This window comes from Acinonyx jubatus, chromosome D1 (genome assembly GCF_027475565.1).
Source record: "Acinonyx jubatus isolate Ajub_Pintada_27869175 chromosome D1, VMU_Ajub_asm_v1.0, whole genome shotgun sequence".
In the NCBI taxonomy this organism is placed as follows: domain Eukaryota; kingdom Metazoa; phylum Chordata; class Mammalia; order Carnivora; family Felidae; genus Acinonyx; species Acinonyx jubatus.
The window spans coordinates 96,585,576-96,605,773 of record NC_069390.1 but is presented as its reverse complement, the minus strand read 5'-3'; the positions used below and the strand labels follow the sequence as shown (position 1 = coordinate 96,605,773).

At 51.5% G+C, this 20,198-nt stretch overlaps 1 protein-coding gene and 1 long non-coding RNA gene across 8 annotated transcripts in view; one reads left to right on the top strand and one right to left on the bottom strand.

Moving 5' to 3' along the window:
* The window catches only part of LOC106983908 (uncharacterized), a 285,065-nt gene that overhangs the window by 17,594 nt on the left and 247,273 nt on the right, over positions 1–20,198 (top strand). The gene's annotated exons all lie outside the window — the stretch shown is intronic.
* THY1 (Thy-1 cell surface antigen) lies at positions 13,112–17,880 on the bottom strand. Of its 2 annotated transcripts, none has more exons than XM_027036732.2 (4): positions 17,783–17,880; positions 15,723–15,783; positions 14,895–15,230; positions 13,112–14,353 (listed from the first exon to the last, which is right to left on the bottom strand). In XM_027036732.2, exons 2-4 carry the CDS (start codon positions 15,757–15,759, stop codon positions 14,241–14,243), a joined length of 486 nt encoding a protein of 161 aa, XP_026892533.1. In that variant the 5' UTR covers positions 15,760–15,783; positions 17,783–17,880; the 3' UTR covers positions 13,112–14,240. The 2 variants fall into 2 exon arrangements, with proteins under 2 accessions (XP_026892533.1, XP_026892534.1); XM_027036733.2 differs by having other exon boundaries at positions 17,712–17,837.

The following is a 20,198-nucleotide window of genomic DNA, read 5'->3' as shown; positions in this document are numbered from 1 at the left end:
GGACAGCTTGGGAGATGAGGTCAATGAAGGAAGGCAGGGATTGCACCCTCTAGGGCCCTAAGGCCATTTTCATGGACTTCAACTTTTACTCTGAGATGGGAGCCATTGGAAGGTTTTGAGCAGAGGATGGGCACATCCTCTGATGTCTGAGAACACATCTGAAAAGAGCCAGGGAACACATCTGAAAAGAAGCAGACCATTAAGGACGTCACTCAAATTATCTGGTGAGAGATGGCGGTGTTAGTGTGGTAGGAGGCAGGAGGGTGGGGAGGTGTGGTTAGGTTCCGGACGTACTTGGAATGTTAAGAGCCAATAAGGTTTTCTGATGGATGAGGTGGTGTGAGAGAAAGGGAGGAATTTTTGGCTTGAACATTAACTGAGAAGGTGGGTAGGAGGAGGGCAGGAGCTTGGTTTAATAATGTCAAGTTTGAGATGTCTGTTAGGCGTGTCAAGATGTCAAGAACGTGGCTGGATGTGCAAGTTTGGCAGGGTCTGGGTTGCAATATAGAATTGAGAGCTGTCAGCATATGGCTGTTGTTTAAAGCCGTAAGATTAGGGGAGGTCACTGAGGGAGCAGATAGAAATAGAAGAGATGTGCAAGGACCGAATCCTGGAGCTCTCCAACATTAAATGGTTTTAGAAACGAGTAGGAGCCGTCAGAGACTTAGGAGTGGCTAGTGAAGTAGAGAAGGAAAGAATCCAAGAGATGGGTGCTATGTTGTAAGCCAAGAAAGGAGATTTACCAAGGAGTAGAGAAAGATCATTCGTGTCAAATGCTGCTGATGGATTAAGTAACCCAAGTCTGGGAATTGATTTAGAAGGCTCCTGATGACCTGGACAAGAACAGTTTTGGTGTTGTGGTCGGGTGAAAGTCTGTGGGTGGGCTCAAGGAAGGGTACGAAGAGAAGGATGGGGTACAGTGTAGAAAACTCTTTGGAGGAGTTTTGTGGTAAAGGAAGGTGGGTGGGAAGTAAAAGGAGAAGTGAGGTCAAGAAAAATTTTTATTTTTATTATTGAATTTGAGAGAGAGAGAGAGAGAGAGAGAGAGAGAGAGAGAGAATCCCAAGCAGGCTCTGTGCCGTCAGTGCAGAACCTGACTCATGGCTCAGTTCCACCAACCGCGAGATCACGACATCAGGAAAGCTACCCAACCTGGGTACTAAGATCTCCTGTGTGCAATCCCAGTTGCCTGTTTAGTTATAACCAATTACTGGACCCCTTGCAAATTTGGTCCCTTTCACCATTTCATCCTTGGAGCTCTCTTCTCCTTTAGGTTGTATCATATAAGGCTTTTCTGGTTTTCCTCCTGACAGTTTCTTCCTCCTCTTTATTTCTAGTAGCCCTTATAGCATGGTGGTTGTTCTGGGTGCAGATTGTAGATTTTCTGGGATGACTTCTGACTCCTCTGGTTACTAGCTCTGAGGCCTGCAGCGTTCCTATCTGTTTCTTCACGTGTAAACAAATGAGGCTGGTAGTAGTACCCGCCCTGTAGAGTTGACCTGAGCATTAAATGAGTTAATATGCATGAAAAAACCATTACAGCAATGCCTGACCTATAGGCAGCACGTGAGAAGATCGCTCTGATCTGCTACTCATTCATCACCTGCTCCTTGTACGGACTGATGACGCCAAAACCTGTAGTTTCAGCACCAGTCATGATTATCTGTCTGTCTCCTGACATGCCCTTGGACACCCCATCACCATCTCACCCTCAACATGTCCAAGCCTTAAACTCATCGTTCTTCACTTAGTTTGTTCCCATTCCTTTATTGCCTACATCTGTGAATGGCATGATCGTTCATTCAATTTCCTACTCAGAATTTGCTGGTTTCCAACTTCTCCCCTCACTTAATTCTTAAAAAAAAATTTTTTTTAACATTTATTTATTTTTGAGAGAGAGAGACAGAGCATGAGTGGGGGAGGAGCAGAGAGAGAGAGAGAGAGAGAGAGAGAGAGAGAGAGAGAGAGAGAGGCACAGAATTCAAAGCAGGCTCCATGCTCCCAGCAGTCAGCACAGAGCCTGACTCGAACTGTGAGATCATGACCGAAGTCCATCACATCCAAAGTTGGACGCTTAACTGACTGAGCCACCCAGGTGCCCCTCCCCTCCTTTAATTCTTACAGTGGGATTATTTTAGTCCACAAACTCAAAGATGCAGGAAACATAACATTGTTTTTCTGTAATATACCTACATTTTTTTCCCTTCCCTTCCCTTCCCTTCCCTTCCCTTCCCTTCCCTTCCCTTCCCTTCCCTTCCCTTCCCTTCCCTTCCCTTCCCTTCCCTTCCCTTCCCTTCCCTTCCCTTCCCTTCCCTTCCCTTCCCTTCCCTTCCCTTCCCTTCCCTTCCCTTCCCTTCCCTTCCCTTCCCTTCCCTTCCCTTCCCTTCCCTTCCCTTCCCTTCCCTTCCCTTCCCAGGAGAAAGAGAAGAGAAAGAGAGAGCACGGGAGGGGCAGAGGGAGAGAAAATCTTAAGCAGGCTTCAGGCCCAGCCCAGAGCGCAAAAACGCGGGGCTCGATCTCTTGAAATCAAGAGTCCAACACTTAACCAACTGAGCCACCCAGGCGCCCCTGTAATATACCTACATTTCTGTTTGGAGTGGTGGACACTTAGTTTCAGACAGTGATGGAATTTCCCCTCCTTTCTCCAAGGATTGCCTGAGTTTCTGAAGAATGTCCCATATATATTTGCCAGAGCACTAGAGGAAGTGGGCCTTGTTATTAAATGGCCAGCCAAGTGTCCACTTAAATGTCTACTGCCTGGTTCCTGCTTGCCTGGCCTCTTTAGGTCTGGTGTCTTTATGCTACTTCTGGGTCACTCTTGGATACATAGGAATCATTCTTGGGGTAGCAAGAGAGAGTGTGACACTGACCAGGGTTCTAGCTGCCTCCAAAGTAGGTTACACTCTGCAGTCATTTCCTCTTTCTGGGACTGTGTCTCCTTTCTGAGGCTCTACCCAGGATGTTGGGATGGAAGCATACTGATATCAGATCTCAGAACCTGCTTGGGGGTTTTGCTGTCTAAGGTGTCTGAGGACAGAACCCACCATCTGATCTCTTATCTCTTCCCTCTGGCTGGGGGTAATGCCAGTGGGAGTCTGGCTTTACCCAAGATCTTTTCTCTGCGTCTTTTGTATAGGTTTTGAATCCTTTCTGTTTTATTAAGGGCCTAGGCAACTCAAATCCAAAAGCTGGAATTTTTTCCCCCTGGTTTTTGCTGTCTCATCCCTTTACTGAGGCATAAGCACAAAAACTTGGCTGCTTAAAGTGGGACTATGCGGAGAAAGGGAAGTGAGCGAAAATACTGTTTAGAAATATTATCTCACCATGTTTCCTACATCTGCTGGGATCGGATCTTTTTGATTTTCTGTCTTTTGTTCCCCGAAATTTCCCCCCATTCTATGTCTATTGCTTCTGTTTTCTTTTGGAGTTTTATTCTGTTTCTCTTAGTTCGGGCAATATATTCCTCCCCAGCCATTGACAGTGGAGTTGCTGAAATGATAGGAGGTTTTGCATTTGAAGACCCTTGATGAAAAGTAAAATTAGGAAGACTGAGTGAGTTATGAAATGCCCGATATGTGATTTAAGTTCATTAACATCTAACACTAAAAATTTAGCACACTAGGGGTGCCTGGGTGGCTCAGATGGTTAAACATCTGACTCTTGGTTTCAGCTCAGACCATGATCTCATCATGGTCATGGTATTGAGCCCTGAGTTGGGCTCAGAGTGGAGTGCAGAGCGTGTTTGGGATTCCTCTCTGTCCCTCTCTCTCTCTGCCCCTCCCCTGCTCGTGTTCTGTCTCTCTCTCTCAAGATAAATACACTTAAAAAAGTTTATTACAGTAAATAAAGGAAGTGTCAGTAGCATTTTACAGATCTTAAATTAGCAGTAACGCGCACACTGTCGTGCCTGTGTGAGATCACCTTTTTTAGGATTGCCTAAACACACTTTCTGCAAGAGTGTGTTAAATCTAGTTTGTTTTGATGTATGTGCTATATAGTTGGGGTTTTCCTCATGCCAGTGTCCTTCTCCAAACATCCAGTGCCTTCCTGGCTTTAGGTCTTCCAGTTGGCTGGGTCCCCCTCCCTTACCGCCCGCCCCCCCCCCCCCCCCACCGCCCCGCTCCTTCATGGTCTTCACGTCAGCTTTGGGGAGACTTCTATAAGGCGGGGGGGTCTGCCTGACATTGGACTCTATGATTTTTGGCACCTTGGTAGGGAGATACAGGAAAAGCCATCATTTAAAAGTTTCAAGCAGTTTTCAGTTTCTAGAGAGAGAGGGGCTTCAATTTATCTTGGGGCTGACTGATTCTTTGCTTTGGGAAAATCACTACATACAAAGGGCTTTTCATTTCCTAACTGTAAAGCAAGTATCCATCACTGAGCTGAGAGGAATGTTAAAGCTGGTGGAATGGGAATTGTGTTCTTATCTCTTGCTTTTTAAATGTTTATTTTTATTTTATTTTTGAGAGAGAGAGAGAGAGAGAGAGACAGAGAGAGAATCCCAAGCAGGCTCTGCCTGTCAGCTCAGAGCCTGACGCGGGGCTCGAACTCACAAACCCTGAGATCGTGACCTGAGCTGAAATCAAGAGTCGGACACTTCGCCGACTGAGCCACCCAGGCACCCCTGAACATTTAATTTGTTTAAGTGTGATTCCTTTAACCTTACATTTGAGGAGCCATCCGAGACTAGTGGCTATCATGTTGGACAGCTCAGGTCTAGATGGCAGGAAACTATAAAGATGTTAAGTCCCAAAGCCTGAGCCCAGAGCTATGATGATGGCCGTCGTCATGAGAGAACACAGAGGCGCTAAGAGGCTGAGTCACCCCCATGTGAGGGGTGGAGCTCCCCCAGAAGGCCCTGCAGTAAGAGAGGGCAGCGTCCTGACTGTGTCAGGGCTCATGTCCAGAAACTTAGTGGCTCAAAACAACACGGTCTATAGGTCAGAAGTCCTGGTGGGATTTGCTGGTTCTTTGGCCAGGGTCTTATGAGGCCAAAATTAAGATGTTGGCCAGGCTGGGGTGCCTGGGTGGCTCAGTCGGTTGAGCGTCCGACTTCCGCTCAGGTCATGATCCTGCGGTTTGTGAGTTCGAGCCCCGCGTTGGGCTCTGTGCCGACAGCTCGGAGCCTGGGGCCTGCTTCGGATTCTATGTCTCCTCCTCTCTCTGCCTCTCCCCTGTTCATGCTCTGTCTCTCTGTGTATCTCAATAATAAATAAAAAAAGTTAAAAAAACATTAAAAAAAAAAAAAAAAGATGTTGGCCAGGCTGGCTCTTAGCTAGAGGCTCAGGGTAAGAATCCACTTCCAAACTCATTTAGGCTGTTGGCAGAATCCGAATCCTTATGGCCGCAGGTGGGGGGAAGGGGCTTTGTTTCTTCTCTGGCGGCTAGTTGGGATGGGCTGTCTGCTCCCAGAGGCTGCCCACATTCCTTCTCAAGTGGCCAGCATGGCATGTCGAATCTCCCATGTGCTTTTTCTGGCTTCCTCTCTTTCTCTTCTGCCACTAGCCAGAGAACATTCTCTGCTTTTTAAGGGCTCATGTGATTATGTTAGGCCTACATGGATAATCTCCCTCCCTTAAGATCAACTGTGCCACATAACATAACATAATCATGGGGATGACATCTTACTTCACGTATGGACTCCAGGGATTAGGAGGTAGGGAATCTTCAGAGACCGTTTTTAGAATTCTTCCACCGCTCCCACTTTTTGATAGGAGTATTTTATATTATCTACTCTCCTCAAATCTGTCTCATCTTCTCTCCATCTCCTCATCTTCTCATTCAGCTGATGACCTTGCTGCTTGTATGAAAACCCCTGGCCCTCCCGACTTCGGGTTCACATACCTCCCCACCTCCCACACCCAGTCATGGCCAGACTTCCTGAAAGAGAAGCCTGCATTCTCCCACTTACCCTCACTGACCACTGTAGTCTGGCTTCTGTTACCAGAACCCCATTATGCTGCTCTTGTTAAAGCCACTGGCTGGTTATCGATGGCTGCATCACAAACCACTTCGAAATTCAGTGGCTTTAAACAATTTATTAATGTATCCCATCCTGCTATGGTTGATGGGCTCAGCTGGGAAGTTCTCTCTTGAAATTTCTTTCTCACGAGGATGTGGTCAGTAGCAGCTGGGCCTGGAGTCATCCAAAGGATCTGCTGAGTTGGACGTCCAAGGCAGCACACGGACACAACTGGCAGTTGGTGGTGGCTCTTGGCTGGGAGCTTAGCTGGGTCTGGGGACTGGAGTGCCTACACATGGCCAGTTATTTGACTTAGGCGCTCAGAATGGCAGCTGGGACACTTCCAGGAGGGAGTGTCCCAAGAGTGAGAATTCCTGGAGAACAAGGTGGAAGCTGCAAATACTCTTATGATCTGGCCTTGGAAGTCGTGCAGCGTGACTTCTACCATATGCTATTGGTCATAAGCAAAACACAGGGCCATCCCAGCTTCAAGGGGAAGGGATTACGCAGGGGCATGGTTTATTTAGGGGGCCATCCTTGGAGGCTAGCTACCGTAGTCACCAACAACTTGGTCTCTTCATCTTACTTGACTTCCTCCTCCTCCTTTTGTCGTCCTTCTCTCTTCTCCTCCTCCCCCCTTCCTCTTTCTCTTCTTCTTCTCCTCCTCCTCCCCTTCTTCTTCTCTCTCCTCTTCCTCCTCCTGCTTCTTCTTCCCTTAGTTTTTATTTAGTCATCTTACTTCTTAACAGCAGTTGATCTAGTTGATTGCTCTTTTTCGAAACTTTCCCTTTTTTGACTCCACAGACCCCTGGCTTTCCTCTTCCCTCTCTAGCTCCTGTTTGATATCCTTTGCTTCCCCCTGAAACTCTAAATATTCGATCATCTCAGATTCTAGGCCTGGGCTTGATTATTTCTCTTTGCCTTCCTGCATGATCTTTTTTGTCCCATGGTCGGTGCCTGCCACCCAAATGCTGATGTCTACCAAGTTTTATTTCTTTTTTTATTAAACATTTGTTTTAGGGACACCTGGGTGGCTCAGTCGGTTAAGCGTCCGACTCTTGGTTTTGGCTCAGGTGATGATCTCACAGTGCGTGAGTTCGAGCCCCATGTCGGGCTCTGTGCTGACAGTGCAGAGCCTGCTTGGGATTCTCTCTCTCTGATTCTCTCTCTGCCCCTCCCCCACTCACTCTGTCTCTCTCAAAAGTAAATAAACTTAAAAAAATTTTTTAATGTTTATTTTCGAGAGGGAGGGAGAGAGAGAGAGAGAGAGAGAGGGACAGAGACAGAGCGTGAGTGGGGGGGTGGTGTGGGGGCAGAGAGGGAGGGAGACACAAAATCCCAAGCAGGCTCCAGGCTCTGAGCTGTCAGCACAGAGCCGGACACGGGGCTCGAACTCGTGCACCGTGAGGTCATGACCTGAGCCGTAGTCAGAAGCTCAACTGACTGAGCCGCGCAGGCACCCCTACCAAGTTTTGTTTCTAACCCCGACTTCTCCCCTGTGCTCAGAACTGGGCTATCCAGCTGTCTTCTTGTTACTTCTATTTGGATGTCTGATGGGCAGCGTAGATTTAACATATCTACTTCTCTATCCTAGTGCTCTCCCAGCCTTTTCTGTCTTAACACATGGCATCCATTCATTGGTCAGGCAAAAGCCTAGGGGTCATCTGGGATTCTTTCTTCTTTCCTTTCAGCACCTCCACTTCCATCCAAACCACTAGTTAGCAAGTCCTCGCTGTTCTTTGGGAGCAGGCCTTAACATATTTCTTTAAATATGCTTAATTTTTATTGCTTAGCGAACTGATCTATTTATAGACAAGACATATTACATTACTAGGTTTGTCATGTAAAAGCAGTGTGTGACCCCATCCCAAATTCTCATTTCCCCAAGCAACCACTCCCCACTGTTTTGGCTAGTTTTTTCCTGCTATTTACATCTGTATTTGGGAATTTCTCGCATCGATAGCTATTTCCTGATTTTTCAGTTTGAAGTAATACCCGTTTTCTTTCACCTGTCGAAATGAGGTTAGCTTTCTTATATGCCTGTTTACTCCCCCACCAAACATGCTTACCCTTTTTGCATGTCCAGTATAGCGTCCTCACAACTTTTGGTTAAAGTTTAAGTGTTCATTCATCACAGTTTAGTGTTTATATTTGTATGACTATGTAAGTATTCTTTACAGCTAAGCCATGTTATATGCTATGATTAGAATTCGATTTTTCTTCCCTCTGGAATTAATACTTGCCATCTTTTTTGTGTGTGTGGTTCTTGTTGAGAATTTAAAAAAAAACTTATTTTAGGGGCACCTGGGTGGCTAAGTTGGTTAAGCGTCCGACTTCGGCTCAGGTCATGATCTCGCGGTTCGTGAGTTTGAGCCCAGCGTCGGGCTCTGTGCTGACAGCTCAGAGCCCGGAGCCTGCTTCGGATTCTGCGACTCCCTCTCTCTCTGCCCCTCCCCTGCTCATGCTCTGTCTGTCCGTCTCTCTCTCAAAATTAAATAAACATTAGAAAAAATTAAAAAATAATTTATTTTAAAATAATTAATATAGGGGCACCTGGGTGGCTCAGTCGGGTAAGCGTCTGACACTTGGTTTCGACTCAGGTCATGATCTCATGGTTTCGTGGGTTTGAGCCCTGCATCGGGGTCTGTGCTGACAGTGTGGAGCCTGCTTGGATTCTCTGTCTCCCTCTTTCTCTACCCCACCCCCACCTGCTCTGTCTCTCTCAAGATAAATAAATAAACTTAAAATAATTAAAGACATTATAGATTTACGGGAAGTTGCAGAAATACCATAAAGAGGGCCTGTGTACCCTTCACCCAGTTTTCCCACTGGTAACATCTTACATAGCTATAGTACAATATCAAAACGGGGAAACGGATATTGGTAAAATCCACAGAACTTATTCAGCTTTCACCAAGCCTCTCACTTTTAATTTTGTGTGTGCCTGAAAGGCACCACTTTTGCTGCTGTGGTTTTTGCCCAAACTGTTGTAGCGTCTTCCTAGGGTTAATGCAATATCCTCCCGGTTTTTTGCTTCTACTGTTGTTGTCTGCTGCCCTTAGAATAAGATTCACCCTTTTCACCGTGACCTGCAAGGCTCCACGGGACCTGGCTCTCGTCTGCCTCTGCAGTGACATCCCTTGCCTGAGCACCTTGAGCGAGTGCGCCTTTACTGTCCCTCTGCCTGCGTGCACTGCCTGCTGCTCTTGAAAAGGCCAGCTTCTCTTCCAGGACTCAGCCCAAAGGCCCTCTCCCTAGACTTTCCCTGGCCATCCTGAGTAAAGTGTTCTCTTATCGCTTCTCGTGTGTAGATGATCCCAATCTATACTCATCAGACTTAGTCACTGGTTTACTTGCTTAATGTCCATGTTCTGTGTGAGAGCATTTTTGTGGGGTGGGAACCTGTCTGTATCATTCACTACTCTGTGCTCGTCACCCTGCCTGGGGAATTACTCCCCGGCATGCAGTGTGCACTTAGCGACTCTGGGGGTGAGGATTGCCTGGGTCAGGGACCCTGATGATGGGCTTGTGTGTTCAGAGAGCTGTTATATCAGCCAGCAGCGGTGAGCTGCCCTGGAGAGAGGCTAAGGCCTGTCCTTTGACTGAATCCACAAAGGCTTCCCATCCCTCTTCCCATGTTTTTCAGGATATAGAAGCAATAAAATAATACTTCTTTCTTTGTAATCACCTTATAACATAGTAGAGCCTGCTTTTTGTGCTAACTCCTACTCATGACTCCTTCTCTGGCAAAGGGCCCTGCCTATATATTCCCATAGCACTTTATGGAGGACTGATTTTCATTTAATGAAATTCACCCATGTTCAGTATATGGAAACTTCCAGAAAGTTCCCTTGTGCCTAGGCTGTTGCTGCTTTTTAAAAACTGTGGTAAAATACATATAACATAAAATTTACCATTTCGGCCATCTTTAAGGGTGTGGTCCGGTGGTGTTAATTAAGTATGTCCGTATTGTGTCTCCATGACTACCGTCCATCTCTAGAATGTTTTCCATTTTGCAAAACTGAAACTCTGTACCCATTAGATACTAACTCCCCATCCCCCCATTTCTCAACCTCCTCCAGCCCCTGGTAACCACCCATACAACTTTCTGTCTCTCTGAATTTGACTTTGGTTTCTTCTTTTTTTTTCCTATTGTGGTAAAAAACACATAGGACATTTATTGTCTTAACCATTTTTAAGTGTGTAGTTCAGTAGGATTAAATAATGGCTTACTTTTATTTTTATTTTATTTATTTATTATTTATTATTTATTTATTTATTTATTTATTTTTTAAGTTAATTAATTTGAGAGAGAGTGTGCACATGTGCTCATGAGTGGGGAAGGGGCAGAGAGAGGGAGAGAGAATACCAAGCAGGCTCTGTGCTGCCAGTATAGAACCCGAATGGGGCTCGATCTCACGAACTGAACCATGAGATCATAACCTGAGCCCAAATCAAGAGTTGGACACTTAACTCACTGAGCCACCCAGGAGCCCCAGTGGCTTCTTTTTCAGGTACGTTTAGGTTTAGTTATGAATGCAGAAAACTCCAAATAACAGTAGCACAAAGTCAGTGGTCCACAGCTGCTACCACGAAGTACCATCACTAGGAACAGAGGCTGCTATCTTGTGCTTCGTCATTTGTAACACACAGCTTCTATCTCATAGTCCGAGATGGCTGCTCTAGTTCCAGCCATCAAGTCCACATTCCAGCCAGCATAAAGGTAAATGGGGCAGAAAGGCATGTGTTTTTCTTTTAAGAGCACTTCATAGGAAGCACACGTCCTTTTGCCCTCACATCCCATTGGAAAGAACTTAGCCGCGTAGGCACATCTTGCTGCAAGGGAGCTGGGAAATGCAGTCTTCATTCTGGACCACATGTTCCATTTCTAATTTGTGGGTCCTACTGCTGAGAAAGGAGGGGGAATACCCAGCAATGTCTGCCACAGCTTCCCTGCCTCATGGCACTGATCACTGCACTGAGATCAATTTCTTCTTCCTGGACTGCAGATTCCCTCAGTCAGGGGCTGTGTCTTTTAGGCACAGAGCCAGGTCCTTAATGTTTGTTCTACAAATAAATGATTCCAGCCGAACCATCTTATTTTGAATATTAGAGAAGTGAGGCATTAAAGAGTGAAGTGACCAGGGTCATTGAGTCCAGGTTCTGACCTAATTCAGGAAACTGCTTTACTGCAGACTAGGCAGGTGACCTCCACTGACCATGCCCACTGCTGGGCACTTCCCACCTCTGCTGCTGGGCAGCTCCAGCCATCCAGGGCCCCTTCTGGGTGTGGAGCCGAGCCTGGCCTCCCTGGAACCCTCCTGTGGTCCCACGTTGCCCCCTACACCATGTGTCCACTTCCCATACCTTCCCCTGGCTCCAGGTGTTCCTCTGCCCGGCACGGATGCCTCCTGTGAGTCTTCACAGGTCATGAGCCTCCCTGAGGCTAAGGGCCCTGGGCAGGAAGGCAATCCACCTCTGTCCTGGGCTGTGTGGAAGAGAGCTGATGGCCCCCACACTTCTCCAGAACTCTGAAGGGCTCCAGCTCCAACATTTCCCCTTAACCTGAGATGGCTGCTTTCTCATGCAAAGACAGACGTGCTCTTTGCAGCCCGGAAGCTGCAAACACAGGGAGGGGATCGGGGTCACGCTGAGGAGGCTGGAGGATGCAGGTCACAGGTACCCTGGACGCCGTGTAGATTTATTGGTTGACCAGTGAAAGTCCCTGCGTCTCCTCATGGTGGCCTCCTTGCCCTTCCCGAGGGAGTTGCTAGATGTTGGAGAGACCTTTACACTGTGCCCTGTGCAGCTAGTCCTCTGTCTCAGTGGATGATCTAGTCGGAAATGGGTGTGTGTGGAAAGGAGCTTCTGTTGCTGTTGAGCAAGAAGAATCCCGATCCCAAGGTAGGGACTGACATGGCTGAGGGGGACATGGGAGAGGGGTGAGGAGAAGTAGGGAGGAGGTTGATGGGCTGGGGTCTGGGGCATGTGGGCAGGAAGCAGGGCAGGCCCCGCCCTCTTTATAATTAGCCATGTCACCGTGGACGTCCCGCAGCCTCCTCAAGACCTTCTGACTTGCCCAGAGACGACCTGATGGCCATTGTGGCCTGCCTCTGAAGGCCCAGATCTCCCCCAGCCCACAGCATGCTCTTTCTGGTTGGCTTACGTTGTGAGGCCTGACGGCCCAGGCTTTAAGTTGTAGGGTTCCCTTTTGGGCCCGCCTGTTCCTCTCTTCTCTTTTCCTGCCTTCCTAGAGAAGCATGGTTCCTAGAGAACCATGAGGCCCTGGTTCTCTGATGGCCTCTGTGGCTTCTTAAGCTAGCCTCACCCACTGCAGGCCTCAGGCTCTCCTCCCCCAAGCATGGCTGCAGGGGGCAGCACCATCTCCCCAGGACCCTCTGCGTAGTGTGGCTGCTAAACTCCAGGGGAGCTGCTCTGGAGTGTGACAAACGTCACATAGGAGGCTTTACACAGGTGCCAGGGGCTTGCGGTGTTGTCACAGTTGAGGCTTCACACCTGGCTCCTCAGTTCCTTCCAGAAAGCCCTTCCAATTTTAACTCTTACCACCCCACGGGTGGCATTCAAACTCCCTTCCCCCACAAAGGCTCTTTTTATTTTCTTGGCGTGGCGCTCAAAGCTCCCAGCAGGACTGAACAAGAGGCGCCTGTGTCCACTGGCGTCCTCTGGAGACCCCAGGCTGGCTGCACCATGCTGAGTGATGTGGGCCTCATGGTTGGTGATACACAGGCGGATCCCTCTCCCAACTCGCAGGCTTCTCTTGCCACCTTTTGGCACGGTCACTGCATGGGGCCACTGGCAAGGCACAGGCATCGACGGGAGGTGTCAGGAAGAGTGGGAGCCGGGGGCATGAATTTAGATCCCGGGCCTTTAAGTAAAGGCTTAGAATCAGCCTCCACCGTGGGGAATACGAAACGAATAAGCCCCTGGATGGTCACCACCGCCTTCCCCCAAATTTCCCGGGGCAAAGCCGGGAAGGCTCTCTGGGGGAACCCGGAACCACCTCGTGATCCTGTTGTCGCTCCCAGCACGAGGATGGCCACTGATGTTCACATTCTACTCATTGACTCTTAGGGGAGCGGGCCTGGGGAGAGATGGAGGGAGCAAAGCAGAGAAAGGCTAGAAGACAGATTCCAGAGGCTTGGTTTTATTGTACACTTTTCTTTTTCCTCAATGAGATACCATAAGCTGTGGTGGCACTACACACAATCACAGGACGGGGCACAGCTGCCGGCTGGGGAGCTGGGTGTTGGGAAAAGCCATCTCTCGAGGCATGTCCCGCTCACGGGTCTCACTCCATGGGCTGCCTCAGACGCCCTTGCCCCCCAGGTCCCCGAGAGGACAGGCCTGTGGGGCAGAGGGCCATCTCAAGGCTTGGCCACCGGCCAGAAGGGGCTGGCGCTGTCGGGGGAGGGAAGGAAGAGCCCCCCAAACGCGGGCCAAAGTCTGCTCTGCTCTGGGACTCTACCTGGCCTGACTTACTGCCTGCGGGCCAGAGTTCTGGAACCTCTTAGGAGCTTGGGCCAGGCTGGGAGGAGGCTTGTACCCCCTCTCCAACCCGCCAGTAGATTGCTCCCAGGCAGAATCTGCTTTTTCACGGGGCCGCGCCAGGCCTGAGGCCCCTAGGGAACCTCGGCAGTTCCCTATGTGGAACTGCTTCCCGTATGTGGACGGCTTCTTGCTGTGGCAGAGGCTGCTCCTGGAGATGTTCCTTCTCTCCTCTTGTGAGGGGCCCCAGATGCTTGGTGGTGCCCTCACATCCGGGCTCTTCAGGCACCATCCCTGCCTGCTGGGGGATGTGCTAGGCCCAGATGCATCCCATCCTCCTCCTCATCCAGGTCTCTCCTGGGCCTCTGGTCCTGGTGGGCAAGGATGATCCCCCCCCCCCCCCTCCCAGGGACTGGCATCCCTCCATCCTTCTACCCCTCCCATGCCCTCACTCTCCATCACATTCCCAACCCTGGCTTCCCTTTTCACAAACTCCTAAAGAAAAGGAAGGATAAACCAGACAGAAGCAACTCTGGAACAAAGAGTTAAAAAAAAAAAAAAAAAAAAAAAGACAGCCAGTGGCGTGCGGAGAGGGTGTGAGCGGCAGTGGGGCTGGGGAATGGGTAGACGATGGCATGCGGCACTGGGATTCCTTGTGAGGGGTAGGGTCCCCATTTCTCCCCAGGGTGTGTGAGGGATTGAGGGTAGGGGGTCAGCCAACTCTGAGAAGTAGGGTCTCTGGACTGGGCCTTGTGGCTTCCTGCCCAGCCAGTCACAGGGAGATGAAGTCCATGGCCTGGAGGAGAGGCAGGGAGAGCAGAAGCAGCAAGAGCCACGAGGTGTTCTGGGCCAGCAGGCTTATGCCCTCACACTTGACCAGTTTGTCTGTGGGGAGAGAAGAGGGAGGAGGGGTAGGGCAGGAAAGAAGAGGCACCAGGATTCAGGCAGGCCCAAGCCCTGAGAAGGGCACGTTCCCTTGGGGAGGCTGGTGTCAGGATCTCTTAGCTGGAACCAGGGCCTGTCTGCTCGACTAGAACCACCTGTCTTTCCCATTTGCAGGTTCCTGAGCTCTTGGACAAACATCATATCAGATCTTTATTAAGCATCATCAAAAGAAAACTATGGGTGTTTTCTAGGTGGGGAAGAGGAGGGCTGGGGAGGCCAAGTGATTTGCCCAGTCACGGTGGAAGTGTCCGCTCCACCACTCTGCCTGTCTCACCGTTCCCTCAGCCTTTCTCCCTATTCACACAGAGGGCAGTGGTTCCCCAGGGCACCAGGCAGCAGTTGGGGGAAGGGGGAGAGAGGTTTCTGGGGCCCCTCTCCTCTTTGGCCCAGTCAAGGGGGCCTGCCTTGCTGTCCTAGCCAACCCTTTCCTCCCTAGCCTCCCTCTCCCAGCTCACTTGGACTTGTTGGGAGCTCGCCTCACCTCTGAGCACAGAGACATTCTTGCTGGAGCTGGTGGTAGACTGGCCAGAGAGCTGGAGTTCACATGTGTACATCCCCTCGTCCTTGGTGGTGAAGCCGGATAAGTAGAGGACCTTGATGTTGTACTTGCTGGTGAAGTTGGTTCGGGAGCGGTATGAGTGCTCAGGCACCCCCATAGTGCCAAAGATCACGTGCTTCTTCTTCTCACGGGTTATGCTGAACTCATACTGGATGGGGGAGGTGGTGGAGTTCTCGTGGCGGCAGTCTAGGCGGAGGCTCTGGTCCACCAGGCAGGCTGTCAGGCTGGTCACCTTCTGCCCACGGGCTACCTGCAAGACTGGCACCGGCAGTGCCCACATCCAAGTTGGGGGGCCCTGCAGAGCCGGGGGCCTCCCACCCACATTAACAGTAGAGAATGGCCTGGCCAGGGAGGGCACAAGGGTCTGTTCTTTGGGCACCCTTCCCCACCCCAGAGGTCCCCGAGGGCCAGTTCAACCTCCCCGTTGCAGACTCAGCCCCCCTCCCTCATCATCTTTAGTCCTGGGTGTTCCAGGGGCAGGAGATCTTGGGGAGCTAATGTAGGTTCCTGGTTTCCATTTGGAGATTCCACCTCAGTGTGGGGCAGACTCAGTAGACTGCTTTTCCAAAAGCCACCTCAAGCAGGCAGAAGATCAGCTAGGCTGCTCAGCTGATTTAGGGATGAAAAAGAGCCCTCTCTCCCTTTGTCACCTCCTCCCTCTGAGGTTGGCAGGAAGAAGCTCGCTCCTCTGAAGGGAAGGAAGCCAGCGTGCTTTGAATCCCAATCCCAGCCCTGCCCCTTGCCCAGTACCTGTCAGCAAAACAGCGATGCCGATGGTGGGGTTCATGGTGCAGAGAGCTCAGTCCTTGATCTGGGGGGGCGGATAGGATGGGTATCAGCCAAGAGGTGGGGTAGGTGTGCCCACACTTGCTGCTCGGGCTGGAGGGCCTCTGCCATGATGGCCCCGGCAGCCATGGAAGCTGCTCTCCATGGTTGTCCCCTCCCACTTACTAGTGAATGTGACACTGCCACTAGGTGCTTTCCCCCCTCCGGGAAAGCGAGGGGGAGGGTGGACACACCCTATAATGGTGTGTGTCTGCTGAACTCTTTGAGTGAGTGACTTTTACCGTCTCCTTTTCCCTTCGGGAAGGCAAAGTAGACGTATCACAACATTTACCACCTTAATCATTTTTAAGTGTCCAGTTCAGCAGTGTTAAGTTCACTCGCATTGTGGTGCAACCCCCAGAACTCTTTTTATTTTGCGGCACTAACACTCTACCCATTCCACAAAAACTCCCCATTCAGGGGCTTTCTGTTTCTTGTTCAGGAGAAAATCCCCAGTGCCCAAACAATTCCTGGCATATAACAGATGCTCAAAAGATACCGAACGAATGAAAGAATCAGCTTTAGATACCTACGGCGTGGTGATGGGTTTAGGAAAAATGATAAACCTCTGGCACTGAGGACTGCTCCATAGTAAGTGACCCACAAACATTAATTTCCTTCCTCTGAAAGGACTGTGTGGCTAACGTGCTTCCAGATAGGACTGTCCCTGGCACACAGCTAACGGTGTTCCCGAATGTCTGTGAGGGAAAGCGACTGTGCTCTCTGATTGCATATGTTCTCTGATTGCAGGATGTTTCCAAAATGTCCAGCCCTCTGGGCATGTCTCTTGAGCCCTGCTACAGTAGACTCCCTGCCTGGGCTCTGTGCCTTGTCTTTTTCCGAAGCCTACTCTGGACCAATATCCCAGCGTCCACACGGGGCAGATAGCTTGGCCTGTCCGCATCAGGGCTCACCGGGGAGAGGCCACGGGAGTGGCCTGCGTCGGGGGATGGGGGGGGGGTACGACTGCCCTGGTGCCTGTGCCCAGGTGCACCGCCAGTCGAATCCCAGGGTCTCTGGCGCTCAGCCCTGAGGCTGGGGGAGGCTGAGGTCCCGCGAAGCCTGAACCTGCAGTCCTTACCCCTTCGGACTTGTAACTGAGAGGTGCCGTTGGGGAAGAAAGGGGGTCGGCATCTGGCTTTGACTCAGACATTTGAGTTACGGAGGGGGGGTGTGAGCTTGAGATCTAGGAGGGAAAGGGGAAGCCTCGGCTAGAGGGCTAGAGCGGGGAAGAAATGGAGCTGGGGCTGGAGGAGGGCTGGAGAGCCAGAGGGGGGTGGTTACCGAGCGGTAGGGAAGGCACAGATGTTTTCATTTCCCCTGCTCTGTGTCCCTGCAGCCCAGAGCCCAGAGAAGTTCTGCGCTCCCACCCTCTCCAGCCGCCGTTTGACTAGCCCCCTCCTCATTCCGTTTCTGAATTTCACTCGGCTCCTCTCCCAATTGAGGTCCCCCCTTCCCCCTCTCACCCTTTCTCAGTTCTCCCCTCCCCCCCGCCCGCCCGCCTTCCAGTCCCCGCCCGCAGCACTGCGGTTCCCCGGTCCTTTGACGCCCCGCACCCAGCCCTCCGCGAGGTCGCAGGGCAGAGATTCCCTCCAGCCGGCGGTCATCCGTCCTCTCGCCGCAATTTCACCGCCCCCACCCCACGCCTTGGCGAGCTCGGTTTGGGGACGTCTGTGTGGAGAGCAGAACCCAAGGCTGGCTGTCCTTGGCGCCCTTCCTCCAGGTTCTCCTCCTGCGCCCCAGCCCCAGACAGCCGTCCCTTCAGCGGGCGAGAGCCCGGGAGCTCCTACCGCAGAAGGCGGGGTGCGGCCCGGCCCCTGGCCTGCAGCGAGCAGTTGCGTCCCGCTCTCCGCTGCCTGGGAAGCCGACCCCTCCCCGAGCACCGCGGAGCTCCCTGCCGGGGCGCCCCCGAACCTTTTCCCGAAGCCTCGGGTCGGGAGGGCCTCTCCCAGCGCCCCGGGCGCCGCCCTGGCTCCTGCTCCCACCTGGGCTCCCGTCCTCTGCTGCTGCAGCCTCCCCCGGACGCACCGCAGCCTCCAGTTGCAGCACCCTGCCGGCGCCCGCAGTTTTCACCCGGGGTGGGAGTGGAGGAGCGGGGAGGGCCCGGGACTCGGCCAATCAGAGCCCGAGTGGGGGAGTGGGGGGAGCGAGGAAGGATGGCAGAGGGCGGAGGAGGTAGCCTGGTATAGATGTGGGAGAGTGGCCGTCTGCCGCAGAAGGGGGACCTCACCCTGTGGCCGGCAGGCCAGGCCAGGGACAAGAGGGTTCAGGACCCCGGGGATCCGGGTGGGGCAGCGCAAGGAACACTAGGCGCTCCCCAGAACCCCGAAATGATTGCTCCCCTTTTAAGGCTTTAACCCTTTCTTCCGACCGGCCGAGGCTTCAGAAGCTTGTGGGGAAACCAAGGGGTAAGGGGTGGAGGCGGCAGGGCAGCCACCCGCCCCTTTGGTCAGTGCCCACGCCTCCTCCTGCCTCCTCCTTTCCTTTTCGGCTGGAGCCCATCTCCCTGGAGCCTCCAGTGAGAAGTTTTGGAGTTGGAATATTCCAGGCTTTCTCCAAAGGAAGATGGCGGGGTGTTTTTCCACATTGGAGCAGCTCTTCAGAAGCAAGGCAGGCGCTGCGTCCTGCCGGTCCTTCCTGATCCTGAGCCCTGCCCCACTCCCTCCTGCATCCTAGAACACCTAACCCTTTCGGGGGCTTTCTGCTCTGGGGCATTCAGTCTCCCTCTACTCCTGGACTGGCACCTCCCAGGGCAGATAGCCAGAAGGTTCTTCTCGATTTCATATAGTCCTCCTGATCCTAGGCACCCCTCCCCCCCACCGCCCCCTGCGCAGTGAGTAACTGCTTGCTTGGTCTTCAGACAGGGGCAGGAGTACTGGTTTCTGCCAGACATTGTGCCGGGCACATGACATCCCTGGCTGTGCTGACCTCACAACGGTATGTGGGATCCGTCCCATCCCACTCCCAGTCCTATTTCGTGGAGTGGGAGAGCTGACCAGCCCACCCGAGCTGTGTGTGGAACCCTCGGTCCTCAGTGCTGAGCCACTCAGCTGCTGTGTCTCAGCCCAGTGGGACGGGACAGTGTGGAACTGTGGGGGAAGGGGAGAAGACAGGACCGCTAGAAAGGAATGGAGGAAACTAGGCTTTTGATTCCCTGGGGCATCCACCCTAGCTCAATCAATTTCAAGTCACCAGAAGCCCTTGGATCTTTTTTTCTTTTTTTCTTTTTTGGTGGCCAGTGCCAATGACTTGTCGCTCCCACCCACAGGTGAGGTGAATTTTTTTCAATGAAGGTGTATTTGTTTGATTTGCATCTTCATGGCCTTTTTGTGAATTCTGGTTGGGACATCCTGTAGGCTGGCCCTGCCTCCCGGCCATCTGCCTGCCCCTTCTCCTATTTCTTCATAGCAGTCAGCCCTGGCACCTTAACTGCAGTTTCCATTACTGCAGTAGCACTGTTGGAAGTCATCCCTGGGCTAGCAAGTGGGAGATTTACTTCCCTCTCCCTCCCTGGGAGGTTAGGTGGCCTCCTAGTACTGAGAATGATGGAACCTTCCAACTGCAAGGAGCTTTGAGGATGGTCCAGTGTAGGGGTAATTCACTGTGGTAAATAGCAGAAGCTCTGGGGGCATTTTATGAAAAATGCAGTCGTCCCTGCCCACCTGGGGTCTCCCTAGTCCAGTATTCCTGCTGCCCGTGTCTGCACTTTTCACAGGCTCCCCAGGGTCTGGGAACTGCAGAACACTGGCCTAATAAGATCATCCCTCTTCCATAGATCAGGCAGTCTGGCTTCTCATTGTCTGTAGGATAATTTTTAAGGGCCTGGGTGTCCTGGCTGTCAGCCTTCACCACCATTTCATCTTGTCCATTTATCTTCCTGCTACATGCCAGAAAGGCTGGCCTCCTCCCTGTCACTCCCTGCATTGTGTTCTTTTTTTGCCTAACAGCTTTCTGATTCTCAGTCCAGGGACCTTTCCTATCAGAGCACAGTTGCTTTAGGCTGGGGCCTATCCCTCTTCTCTCTCTTTCTCTCTCTCTCTCTCATACACACACACACACACACACACATACATACACACACACACACACACACACACGTGGGACTGGAGACTGTTCCTTTTTTGGCAGAACATGGGGATACCCAGAGGCATTTTAACTACAGAAGCTATCAGGGCTCTGGCTGGACGAGACCCTGGATGCTCTTCCCCACGCTGTGGCCGAGTCTCTGAGCGTTGTTGGATGGAAAGCTTTGCTGTGCTATTTTGATGAGGTTATGAGGACCTGGCCTCCTTTCTGGGTCCCCAAGCACTTTACCTCGGGAAGGGGAGGGGAGTGTGGACTCCAGAGGGTATGGCAGTTGTGTGTTTGCTAAAGCAAGATCTCTGGCTGATTGGAATTGAT